The 12,777-nt window shown below is 42.7% G+C and overlaps 3 protein-coding genes across 6 annotated transcripts in view; 2 read left to right on the top strand and 1 right to left on the bottom strand.

Annotated features, from left to right (window-relative positions):
• Window positions 1-292: 292 nt before the first annotated feature.
• The window catches only part of LOC135502735 (structural maintenance of chromosomes flexible hinge domain-containing protein 1-like), a 29,528-nt gene continuing 17,043 nt past the window's right edge, over window positions 293-12,777 (bottom strand). For all 4 annotated transcript variants that reach the window (XM_064795748.1, XM_064795750.1, XM_064795749.1 and 1 more), the window contains 9 exons: window positions 12,441-12,570; window positions 5,212-5,331; window positions 4,904-4,989; window positions 4,407-4,628; window positions 3,933-4,021; window positions 3,593-3,699; window positions 3,162-3,404; window positions 2,782-2,940; window positions 293-2,048 (listed from right to left, as the gene is read on the bottom strand). In XM_064795748.1, the coding sequence (XP_064651818.1) occupies window positions 1,825-2,048; window positions 2,782-2,940; window positions 3,162-3,404; window positions 3,593-3,699; window positions 3,933-4,021; window positions 4,407-4,628; window positions 4,904-4,989; window positions 5,212-5,331; window positions 12,441-12,570 (1,380 nt within the window). In that variant the 3' untranslated portion in view covers window positions 293-1,824. The remainder of the gene's footprint in view (window positions 2,049-2,781; window positions 2,941-3,161; window positions 3,405-3,592; window positions 3,700-3,932; window positions 4,022-4,406; window positions 4,629-4,903; window positions 4,990-5,211; window positions 5,332-12,440; window positions 12,571-12,777) is intronic.
• LOC135502947 (leucine-rich repeat protein SHOC-2-like) lies at window positions 6,813-11,307 on the top strand (the record flags this gene model as incomplete). Its single annotated transcript, XM_064796162.1, has 3 exons — window positions 6,813-7,031; window positions 8,399-10,407; window positions 11,187-11,307. Coding segments are annotated over exons 1-3 (2,349 nt in total), but the record flags the coding sequence as incomplete, so codon positions are not given.
• Window positions 11,267-12,430, top strand: LOC135502736 (uncharacterized). The gene is made up of 3 exons (XM_064795753.1): window positions 11,267-11,433; window positions 11,660-11,934; window positions 12,231-12,430. Exons 1-3 carry the CDS (start codon window positions 11,311-11,313, stop codon window positions 12,313-12,315), a joined length of 483 nt encoding a protein of 160 aa, XP_064651823.1. The 5' UTR covers window positions 11,267-11,310; the 3' UTR covers window positions 12,316-12,430.

The raw sequence follows: 12,777 nt of genomic DNA, 5'->3' as shown, positions 1-12,777 counted from the left end.
TTCAAACCTTTAGATAACCAAATCTCTTACACCAAATTCATTTCACCCCAGGTTTTTTGAAGGCAAAGTCACAACCTGCAAGCCAGGCACTGATTCAGGGGGAACACCCTGAAAAGGGAGCATCTTGTCCCTTGTTGGAGAACAACCTACTCTCATTTGAGACACTCTTGATAGCTGGTCCTTCACCCAGCACATCTCATATTTGTAAGAAAGACAGAGGATGATAAGGTCGTCCCTGCACGTAAAGGCATTTCCTGCCTGATGAAAGATTACAAAACAAGGAAACAATGAATTTTATATCTCATGAAAATGTTAATCGAACATTGTACAGATGATGGATAACGCATTTTTTGACAAAAATATAATTGACAAGCTACGTACGACACTGCTAGACCTAAAACAGACAGTATTCGATAAAACTTGACTCGCATTTAGTCCGATACAACACTGTTACATTTCAAAGCCCAATAGATCATTTTACTTTCCAGAATATCAGAAGAAGCTTTGCAGAAACAACTAATGGAAGAGGATGCGTTTTGACATTTTTGCAAAATTAACAGTGCTCAGGAAGCACTATACGATTTGTATTACATGAAGGGGTCATACATGTATGTAGTTAAAAAGTTGATGCACATCAGTTCCTAAATATCTTGAGGGGAGTTTAGGGCCAACCAGTTGTCAGGATCTGTATTTCCAGGGCTGTCCTGTTACAAACACTTCACCACATCAATTCTAGGCAAGTTTACACCACACAATGCTCCCAAATCCTTTTAAAGGAAAGTGCGCAAGCCACAAGAAAAAAAACAAGAGTCACGTGTATACACAACATATTTCTTCATTACTTTGAGGAATTTTAGCTTTTTCAGAGAAACTTCCTATCTTTGGGGACCTACACAACATTGTTTTCGAAAACTACTAAATATCATGAAAACGTACCGAGTAAATGGAGCTTTACAATATTTGAACCCAGTTGTTCACATGTACTTCAGGAAGTAACGATATTCGAAAACTATTGACACCATACAAAAAATTGTATCAAATTGTAAATTGAAAAGAACACAGATTTTGGTATATAATTTCGACCTTTTCATAAAGTATTTAATAATTCATTCGAACTGAAGACCACTTACAAATGCATGCATGCATGAGATCTATCATTTTCATATTCAGACAAAAATTCCCCCCAACATCATGAATTACAAATACTAGAACTACATGTACATGTATATACAAGACCATTATTTTAAAAGCTCACTGGAAATCCCCAAAGATTCAAATTTGCATGCAAAAATCTCTGACCAGATGTCTTTTATCCAGCGCCCTACAAACCAGCAATATTTATCGATGCAACCTACCACAATTATTGCTGCACTGAGCTATAATGAGAGTGACACCTGCACCCCATGTTCTCCCCACTTATTCATCCATGAAACAAATTCAGAGTTTTTCACATCTTCACACGCACGTGAAACAATTTTTCATCAAAATGGTATCAGTTGCAGTCGGTGCAGTTTGAAACATGTCTGCCTGTCACTTCCAAACAAGCTAGACAAGAACTTGGCTCCTCAATATAACACTGGTCTACCAATTGGCCTCAAAATCTCATAAGTACATGAAGGCAAAATACACCATATTGGATATACTATGTATACTGAGTGCCATTCATAAGATCGTAGAGCAAATATTCCCACAGCATAGGTACTATGGTACGTCTGAGCGCCGACATCCTCCAGCATAGATAAAAGGCCTACTTAGCGACCTAATGCATTGGAATAACCTTCTGTTCATCTACAACCGATCTATCAACTACAATTGAACTGTTCCTTAAAATTTTCTCGGTGACTGAATGTTCCGTTTCGGCCGCCTTGTCCCTTGAGCAGGACTTCCGTTAACTGCGGGTGATGCCTGGCGACTTTTCTTAGCAGACGGCCCGTCGTCTGCAGCAGCTGAGCGGCGCCCCCTGCTTTTATTAATGTCCTTTGCATTGTTTTCATTTTCATTCGTGTCCATGCTTTCTTGTTTGTCCTGCTCTGGCTGCTTGCACATTCCTGAAACAGACGATTTCAGATATAACACAGTACAATACAATACACAGTACTGTACAATACAATATACAGTACTGTACAATACAATATACAGTACTGTACAATACAATATACAGTACTGTACAATACAATATACAGTACCGTACAATACAATATACAGTACTGTACAATACAGTATACAGTACTGTACAATACAATACACAGTACTGTACAATACAATATACAGTACTGTACAATACAATACACAGTACTGTACAATACAATATACAGTACTGTACAATACAATATACAATACAATACATGCATAACTCAACACAATACAATAATATGTTTATCAACTATTAGTGAAGGGCCTTTTAGGTTGCCCAGCTCAGAGCACAAAGCATAATGGACTAATTACTGTAATCGGTTTGAAACATAAATGACTTAGGAAGTGTATGGAACTGGTTCACCACACTTGATGCCTTGGTGTTTTTGCCAGCTTGTTCAAAAGCACGGGGGCAGCATTAGTAAACCTTATAGAAGAGATTGATGACCTTAATCACTCAAGTTTCTGCATGGCCATGCATCTACCAGTAGCCACCTTTGGTATGGTCCAATAATCCCAGACATCCACAATCCAGATTTTTGCGACAAAACACAAGGTCAATCAAATAAAGATTCAAGTGAAATTCTACTACTGCAGTACTAGTGTGATGATTCAAAATGCATGAATAGAGTGGTATGGCGTTCTTACCAAGTCTTGACTCAATCTGGCCGAGTTGACTTTTGGCATCGTTATATTCCCGGTTCTTGGTCTTCATCTCGACAGTCTTCTGGTTGTTCAGCTGCTCCTGGAGATCATTGGTTGCCTTCTCTCTCTTCACGAGCGCCTCTCGGTAACTCTGGAGAACGTCTGCAAACAACACAAGATAACATTTATCAGGGATACGACAGCACACAAAGCAAAATAACTCAACAACGTTTTTTCATGTGGAAGCGTTGTCCTTGGGACTGTCTTTACTTGCTAAAATATGGCTCCCAAATGTTCACTTTTGGTCTGATCTAGAACAGGCACCTGGCGAAAAGATAAGACGGAACGTCTAACAAACCAAATCATAAACAAACGTGACATACCTATTTGAGTACAGACAGCATGGTAGGCCATTGGCAGTGGGGCACCAAACACCATACCCCGCAGACGTTCAATTGGCAATGCTTTGTTCATCAGACCTCCGAACTTTCCATTGCTACGGATGCGGTCGCCGGTTCTGGTCAGGATTGTGGGGCAGTGGGTGAATCTCACGATTTCGTGTCGGTAGGCGTTGGCGTGGTCTAAGTTGTCCAGGATTATGGTGTCACCGAGGAGCATGCCAAATACTGAAAGAAAAGAATCCATACTTTAGGAACAGACATGAAAGGGCATTCCTTCTCCATCAAGGAAACACCACGGTACTGGAACCTCAGTCACTCTAGAATCCTCTCAGGCTTGTCTGCCTGAATCTGACAAAACAAGGTGAACTGCCACACTGAGATACCCATAGTCTCACATCCGACTGCATCCTTACCTAATTTACAGTTGTCTGGGTCGTGTGGGAAAATCAGCAGATTCCTGGCATACATTGGGTTACCCTGTGGCTTCCAGTTGGGGCGAAATCTAACATGGGGTAATGGTCTGAAATCAAAACAGAATCAGTTAATTTCACTCTATACTACTACCTTATTAAATACATAATGGTTTCAGCCGTCAATCAAGTGTGAGGGATTGTCTTCTGTCCTTTGGTAGAGCAGCCAATATCAACACTGCATATCAACAAGGCCATTTATGCGGTCACATCAACTCTACAAGTAGCTCCAAGTCCCGAAAAATGTTGACGTCAAGCGAAACAAATAATTTTCACAACTTACTTATTCCAATCGGGCAGTGTTTTTCTGTATATAGATTCCAGCGGCAGCACTTGCTGTTTGCCTCCAGATTTTGAGTAAATATCTTTCGCCTGAAATCAAATGTGGAGAAAATATTTCAGCTGAATGATCACCGCGCAGTTTGTCACAAAACTCACTCCCATTACTTAACAACATCCTCACTTATCAAAAATCAGGCCCTCCCACCTTCTGAACTACTAGGGCAGATTTGGTCAGACAGCAGTCCCCGGAATTGTAAAGTCTTATAGCACAGCCCCCCTAGGCCTGTATGACTTGCTCGACGATAGCATATACATCCCTCTCCCCACATCTTCACTTGGATATCTTGTGTACAGGGAAACGCAGTAGCTCACTGCGTTGGGTGGAGGCCTTGTTGAATCTTCCAACCAAAATAAGGCTGGTGGAAAAAATCCACTACAAGCTTAACCCAACACCAGCTGAACTAATCTCACGAACCTTTTTAAGAGTATGCGTGACCACGCAGTCCATATCAGCTGACATGTGCCAAGATAAAACACGCGCCGAATCCTCGTCCTCAGCCTGGGCGAGATGGCACACTTTGCCTAACACCTCGTTTTCCTTCGGTGCCAGGGGTACAGTACAGACTCGGCGTGGTCGGTTGATGAGCTCGTCTCGTTCTTTTATCCGGTGGTCGATTAAACGCTCGAGATTCTTTTTCTGTAAAGAACATACGGATTAATCTCCCTAAGCGGACACCCCTCTATTCTGGTCATCCTCTCTATTAAGGACACTTTTCTATTGAGGACACCCCCCTATTAGACATTAGACACCTGTTCTATCAAGGAAACTAGTTCACGTCCCAAATTGGTTGTGTTCATTCAAATTGCGCTCTCTTACAGGCGTCAATGCTTTTTTCAATAATTCCATCGTCACTTCACTCAAAATACAAAAATATTGGGAAAAAAATAAAAAACCTGACAAAGATCGCTTACATTATTAATTTGTGACTCAGGAATTTTCTGTTTTTTGAGTTCGTCCTTGATTCTTTTCTCTTCCTTGGTGGCTTCATTCACGAGAACTGAAAACAACATTCAGATACAGAATTATCAATATTTTATATGATTTGACTTATACCACACTTGACGTAACAAGGCAACTGACCCGTCATTTGCTGTGAAAAGTGCTGGCGGCATTCTTCTGTCACTGCTGCCAACTTAAACCTTTTACAAGGAGAAAAGAAGGAAATTCAAAAATCCATCTGAAAACGGAGATTTCACCTCCCGGCCCCGGCCTTACTTACTCTGTAACTCCTTGATCAACATCTGTGTCGTCTCAAACAACGATTCGTACGCCTTGATGTTCTGTTTGAGGTTGTCTCTCTCCTTGGTCAGTGCCGACATCTGAGTTTGTTTCCGGGCATCTGAATGTACAAGATCAGTAGGGGTAAGTCTAAGGTTTGTTGTAAATTATCTTTAAAATGATACTATGATGTGATTTACAACTTTGCGGAAATACGTCCGTTTTTAATTGTTGATCACAAATGTAAAGCTCATATTTTCCATTTTTGATTAGATTTATTATAAAATCGCTGATTGTAAACCACCGCGACCGCGAAAATGTTCATGTTGTGACGTCATCAACGAAAACGGCATTGAAGCGAGCCGTCCGGGCGGGATTAAACCATCAATTTCTAGAAAATGTGCATTTCGATTCGAAAACCTTACCGATTTATGAGAAAGTGACGTAGTCATTAGTCAAAAACAGCTAAAACATTATATAAGTTTTTCAAGGCAGACTTAAGGGACCTGGAGAAGGACTGTTGACCTGGAAAGGCAGGCACTGAACAAAACGCGGCATGAGTTGACCTGGGGTGCACACGATAGGGCACTTGGCACAGACTACGGATCCAACATTGGCTGGGCTATAGCAGGGGAGGTCAAATGCCCCAATGCCCGGCCCCCCCAAGGGTCGCCAAAAACTGGTTTCTCATGCAAAGTTGGCAGATTTTTACACTTGATTGACTTCCTTTTTCATATCTATCTTATACTTTCTCAGTGAAACCCACTCAGGCTACTTTTCAAAACTAATGTAAAAGATATACTTTCACTAACTACTACCACCTCCCCCAGTTCAATGTTGTTTTAGAGGGGTTGCAGACACACCAAATGAATAAATGATCATTTCGGTTCAAAACGAAAAAAAGTGTAAAACACACGTTAGAATGAATTGATTTGCGATACTGTCATACTGAGATAAACAAGTTCCCTCCCGAGTCCACCTCCTGTGAAAAACTCCCACTTGACAGAAGTGTGCAAGCATTGATGCTATTGCAAGTCAATTAGAGCTCTTACAGGATGGAAACACACCCATCCATGAGCATGGAGTTCAAACTGCTTTGAGTTAGCATTACAAGTCTGGGTGGGGCACAAAACTGTCAAAATGTGCAAGTGTTGATGAATTTTAGAGAAATGCAAAATTCATGAGACTCGAGGCTTTATATGGCTTAAATTATTACCAGCATGCTAAAATTTTCAGCAACGGGTTGAAATTATGAGGTACTGCTTGTAAATATTGATTTACATACATGTACATTGTACATGTTATCAGGCAACTTTAGTGAAGATGTTTCAACGTTCAAGCGGACAATTCTTGCAGTCGTGAATCGGTCGGCAGATCGGATTTAAACACACGAGTGACATTTGAATTGTGGCAGAAACAATGTCTATAATGGGAAAGCACTCTTTCTTGGATGGTCTCTCCAGATGGCAAGCCATGGTTTGAATCTGACCAGCTTGATTTTGACACTGACAATGCTTTGGGATAGGATTATCAGCGAACAGTCAAGGACTGACAACAAACCATTCACTTCCTAACATGAATTCAACAGAAGACTATTCCAAAATGTTGAAATTCTACTCAGTTGCCAATGCAAATGGCCAGGCATCCCGAGAACCAGCTCCGATGAAAAGCATTTTGTCAACATCGGTGAAGACACGACGGAAGAATTACTCTGTCCGTCAGCCCACAGTACAGATTGCACCAGATGATGAAAATCTCGTCAAGTCTCAACAAGAATATGTGAGACGCCAGCTGCATTTGATCCGGCGATGGATCAAAAGGGTATGTATAGATTTTTGATTTCTTTTCGAATTTGATTGTCATTGATGTGAGTAGGCTTTGACATTGGTACAGAGGCATCAAGTTGACCTTATTTCATATTCAGGCTTAGGAAGCTAAAACCCCTCTTGTAGTAGGGACCATATTGACTGAGAAAAGCTCTCCTTCATGACGACGACTCCTGCTAGAACAGAGACCAACACAAATCTGTGTTTTATCAGCACCCATTCCCACAAGCCTCATTCCAAATACACACAAACTCCTCACAGCACCCATATCCATTACTCATGCATCCCATCAAAGTTAATAAAACACCAAGTCAAAGGGAATAAATAATAGAGGATCTTTCGTGCGTGTTAGAGAATGGACAACAGCAATCTCACAACCCTTTGAATAATTCAGCAACAAAAGTAATGAAATCTCTTTTGAGCATGTCCAGGTCTTGGGACCACTGATTCTGTATGCATGACTGGTACTGAGTGGACAGCTTGTTTCAAGTAAGGATCAGGACATGAGGTAGACACTGGATGGACCCAAGGTGGAATACCGACCCTGTGACATGTTATACTACGCCTGTTTTGTCAACTGGGAGAAGGAATTTCGTGGAGTGTCAGCTCAGAGATTTTCAACCTTTTTGTTGTGTCGGATTTGGGAGGGACCTTGTAACCACTATGCAGTCACAGATATGATACACACTCAGTCAAAACCCCAAACCACTGTTAAACCATCAAGAGGCTTCAATGCCAATATCACCTTTTTAATATCTGTACATGCCAGAGTCATATTTAGAGTTGTTAACCAATACTTGGGTTTGGGTTACATTGGGACTTACACTAAACACTGTGTGCATGCATCTGTACATTATCAGCCGCTTGTTGTTACGCCCATACTGTGAAAATCATGCCGAATTTATCACACTCTGCAGCAAGACAAAATGGTCGTTTTCCCAACAATATACATTTGGGAGAAAATTGTGCCCATTTGCTCAATGGGTTCATTTGGATATTGACAAGAATGGGTCTGTGCTGGTCATTTGGGATTAGTAGTATTTGGATAATAGGCAGTTCATCAATACTTGATGACCATTCCGAATTCAGGTGCTACACCCAAAGGTTGTGACACGGCATGCTAGGTGTAAGCAGACCTGGGTGGAGCAAGTTGGAGAGAAGGACCAAGTTGCCTTGCAAGGCTGTTTGCTTCGCTGAAGAAGCTTAAACCTTTCATCCTTTTTATCAGTACATGTAGGTTGATTTTGCAATTCTCTAACCACCAAAATCCCAATCAGGAGTTGATGGTTTGACTGGTCAGGTTTGCCAATGGCGGAAAAGGTTTTGTATTCCATGGTTCTATCATAGCTCCTTATCTTTCAGACAGAGGGTTCAAAGATGTCACGTCGCGACCCACACTATCGGACGCTACCACCCCCACGATCACGCCCACCACTCACCTCAACCCCAAAACACTCTCGCCCACCGCTCGCCTCAAGATCGAAGTCAGAACCAGGCTGGCATGCTCGAGAATGGGTGGAGTCGACCACACTGAGGATGAAACTCGTAATCAACGAACGCGGAATGCTCGAACTTGATCTCTCGGATCGAAAATTGTACGACATACCGAAAGAAACGTTCAACTTTTCTCGGATACAAACACTGAAAATCTGCCGCAATAAGATATCTATCGTCCCAAGTGCTATTGGTCAGTTACGGAAGTTGCAGATTTTCGATGCGCATTTGAACGCTCTAATGCAAGTTCCGGATACAATCTGTAACTGTCAGCATCTTTACGAGATGGATTTGTCTAGCAACAAACTACGCATGCTCCCACCACAGATCGGGCTCCTTCGTGAGTTGAAAGTCTTACGCCTCGGACGCAATCAATTCGAGCATCTCCCAAGCGAGTTAGGCCTGTTGGAAAATCTCCGCACTTTAGACGTCCAATCAAATCGGTTAACAATGCTACCGTTCACCCTAGAGAATTTCAAGAAGTTGACAAGTTTGAACTTCAGCAGTAACAAAATAGACATCTTTCCCCATCAGCTGTGCCAAGTGAAAAGTCTACAGGCAATCTTCGCAAGGCATAACATGTTAAAGAGCCTCCCGAATGACTTCCAGAATCTAAAACTCCTCCGCGAGTTGAATCTCCAACATAATCAAATGGACTCCTTCCCCAATGTCATCCTGGCGTTAAAAAATCTCGCGTATTTGAATCTGTCGCAAAATCGCATCAAGGCGCTACCGACGCTGATTTCGAAACTTGCAAAGTTGAAAAATTTTCACATCGAGGGGAATAAGATGCAGAGTCTGACATGTAATTTTGAAAGTCTTGAGAATTTGAACGCGTCGGATAACCATATTACTAACTGTGCCCTGATTCAGGTAAAGGCGTTGAAGTATTTGAATTTGAACAACAACCAGCTGGAGAACCTCCCGCTTGGCGTCTGCCAGCTCGGGAACCTTGAGGTGCTAAAACTCAGTCGAAACAGAATACAATACTTATCAAAAGATGTAGAACTGTTGAAGAATCTTCAACACTTCGATATTAGTTTTAACAAACTTACAAAGCTACCCCAGGTCATCAACGAGTTGGAAAAACTGGAATATTTCAACGTACGAGGGAACAAGGTCGTGAATCAACCGATTTTGTTGGAGAAGGTCCACTTGGATAATGGGAACCCAAGGAGTAGCTACGTGAAGCATTTGATTGAGAAGTATAATTCGGAGCGTAAGGGTGCAAAACAGTCTTGGTGGAGTCGCCGAGGGGCGAAGGGGGAGAATAAATCGGTGCAGGCCACGGTGGGGGTGAGAGATTCGTCACCGGTGAGACGGCAGTACAGGCGTCACAGGCAACAGCCGCAGTATCACGACTCGAGCACGGACACCAGGACTCATAAACAGGAAGGGACAGGTTGGTATGACGTCCGTGGAATAAGCAGCGAGGATACCACACCAAAGCGGACAGCTGCAATTTTGACTACAACACGACCAGCCCGTTCTGGCCAACGGGAAACGCCGACGAGATACAGGCCTCTATCTGACCAACCCCGCCAACGGCCGAGATCACGGGGGCGCACACAGACGCCATTCATGCGCCGTAAATTAGTCTTCAAGGACGACGAGGATACGGTTTTAAGCGACGGCAACTGGACCCTGATACCGAAAGACGGTGACGACACTCCTGACGAGAACGGTACTAGACATATTACGTCAAGTTCGGACGAGGAACCGGTGCTGTCGGAGTCCGTTTACACACCAGTGAAGCCTCGCGATACTGTGAGGACGGACTTTACCCTGTTAGGATTGTGTAACCAGATTGAGTCGTTATTGTCACAGCAGTTACTCAAGCCAGTCATATCTCACAAGGGAAACTTTGGTAGACACAGGTGAGTGAAGTTTATTACAGAATTTGTGGCGCAGGCCCAGTATAGTTCAGCCTGATGGTAATACAGTCAAACCTCTCAACAAGGACACCCTCGGGACTGACATAGCTGTCCTTGATAGAGAGGTGTCCTGATACTTTACATCCGATATCGAGAGTAAGACACCTGCTCAGGGCTTGCCAACTATGATGTGAGCTTGCGGAGAAGCAGAGAATCAATTGGCCACTCCCCACTCCCTACTGCAAATTAGTAGCACTATCAACAGTAATACAAACGGCATGGTGCCTGAGAGCTAGCCGGGTCAGGGGTGAGCCAGCATGCACTACTAAGTATAGGAATATTGAATTAGAGCAGACTGCAGGTGTAACTATTATGCCTTGGTAGCAACCTTATCCATAATTAACCAACTACATGAACCAATTAATGAACCCCTTCATTAAAGATTGATCACAACATTATTCAGCAGAGTGATCAAGAATAACTTCAAGGTGATTAGGACTCTGAAACACGACAGTCATTGTCCAAATCTCTTTCAGTCCTTGTGAAGATAATCACTTATGGGGGCAAATCAACTTCCCCACTGTGTCATTGACAACACTGTTATTTCTTTCCAGGTTCATGAAAGACTTATCTTAATTGACCTCAGCTCTTGATTAGGGAAGCCATGGTAATGGCCCAAATATGGACCATGAAGCCTAAAATGATTGATAGATTAGCATGAATTGACAACTCTCTCAAATAGCGCCTCACAAGACCAATTATAATTCTCCTCCATATTCCAGTATGAGCAGCCTGTCCCCGACCTCCCATCCACCAATCACAACAGAGACATACCACGCAGACTGGAAAATACCCGATAAAATCCGCGACCTGCGCAATGGTGACGTACGAGGCAACCTTGTCAGGATGAAGGCCGATAGGTTCACAGTGACACCTGGTGGAGGGATATTCAAATCATCGGCCGATCCAAACATTAGGATCTATTTCCCTGTAAATGCCGTGGACAATCCTATGGATATTGTTTTACAGGTAGGAACCATCAAATACATTTCATTTTTGCAGCAGTCTTCTGTGTTTGGATCATTGTAACCACATCTCCTGGTATTACATAGCAGTCTACTGTAGTTCAGATACTGACAAGGTCAAGGACACCAACCAACACCTATCCCAAGTACAGCAGATTAGCACACTGACGCAATTTCTTCTTTGTCTGAGAAATCTGTGCATTGACTATTGAGAGTTTATTTATCCACAGATCGAGAAAGTCGACCAGGAGGCGCTACTGAGTGCCAAACTCCGCAGCCGGACCGTCGACAACATCCTCGCCATGGGACACATCATACATGTCTGGCAGAGTGTCAACGTCAACTTTAATGAGCAGGTTGCCTTGACGATACCGGCGCCACCCACACCACAGCGGGGGAAGCTTCACGTGATCACGTATCGGGATGATAACACGTGCGCCCCGTGTAGTTCGGGCTACCGCATCATTAATGGTTATATGACCATAAATGCTTGGCATTTCTCAGGGTAAGATATATCATTGAATTCAAATAAGATAAGCAGCTCTAATGAAGTGAAGTACTGGTTGTGCTCTCTACATTGCTGGGTTTAAAATTGACTCTTAGTTCGCGGACGATAGACTTTGTCGCAAGCAATTTAAATCGCAGGTCAAGCAACTAAAATTGCTTGTCTGTGAGGTGCTTTAGCTGATATTCTTTGATGACAAGATCTCCTCGGCTAAGTTGGCACCCTGAACTTGACCAAGGGTTCATCGTCGATTGTGTATGTCACATCTGACCTATTCCCCCCCCGTCTGATTTCAGGAAAGGTGCCGTGCTGACGAGGACCAAATGTAAATACAAGGCCTGCAAGTCGGTGGAAACATTACTGAGGAGCTTCTACATATAAAGGGAGGACAGGGTCGGAAACTTCATCACAGGAGTGCCAGAACTCACGGCAAATCGGTGAAAGAAACCCGTCCTGTGACAACTTAGTAACTGGTCTGGCCAAAGAATGAAAGGAAATGTCCTTACCGTTATAAAACAGGAATGGAATATCGTAGTGTGGAATCTTGAACTGTTCTAACTTTTGGCTGAGAATGGACACACGCAGAATGTACTGGACGCCATCTTTTCCTGGGCTGTCCTCTTCTATCGTTAGATTCTGGAAGAAAACAAGGGTGAATTGTAAACCATCGAAAATCTTCTCTATCCTTTGCAAAGAATAAGTAAATTTTAGTAAAATTTCAACCACTTCTTTTCCCAAAAGATGATTTCTTCCAAATATTTTGCTCAATTTGGACCAATATTTGCAAAAATGGATGTACAGTGGAACCTCTCTATCAAGGACACCAATGGGATGGACAAATGC

Source organism: Lineus longissimus, chromosome 19 (genome assembly GCF_910592395.1).
Source record: "Lineus longissimus chromosome 19, tnLinLong1.2, whole genome shotgun sequence".
NCBI lineage: Eukaryota > Metazoa > Nemertea > Pilidiophora > Heteronemertea > Lineidae > Lineus > Lineus longissimus.
Note: the sequence above shows the minus strand (reverse complement) of the source record. Positions and strands in the feature narration are given on the sequence as shown.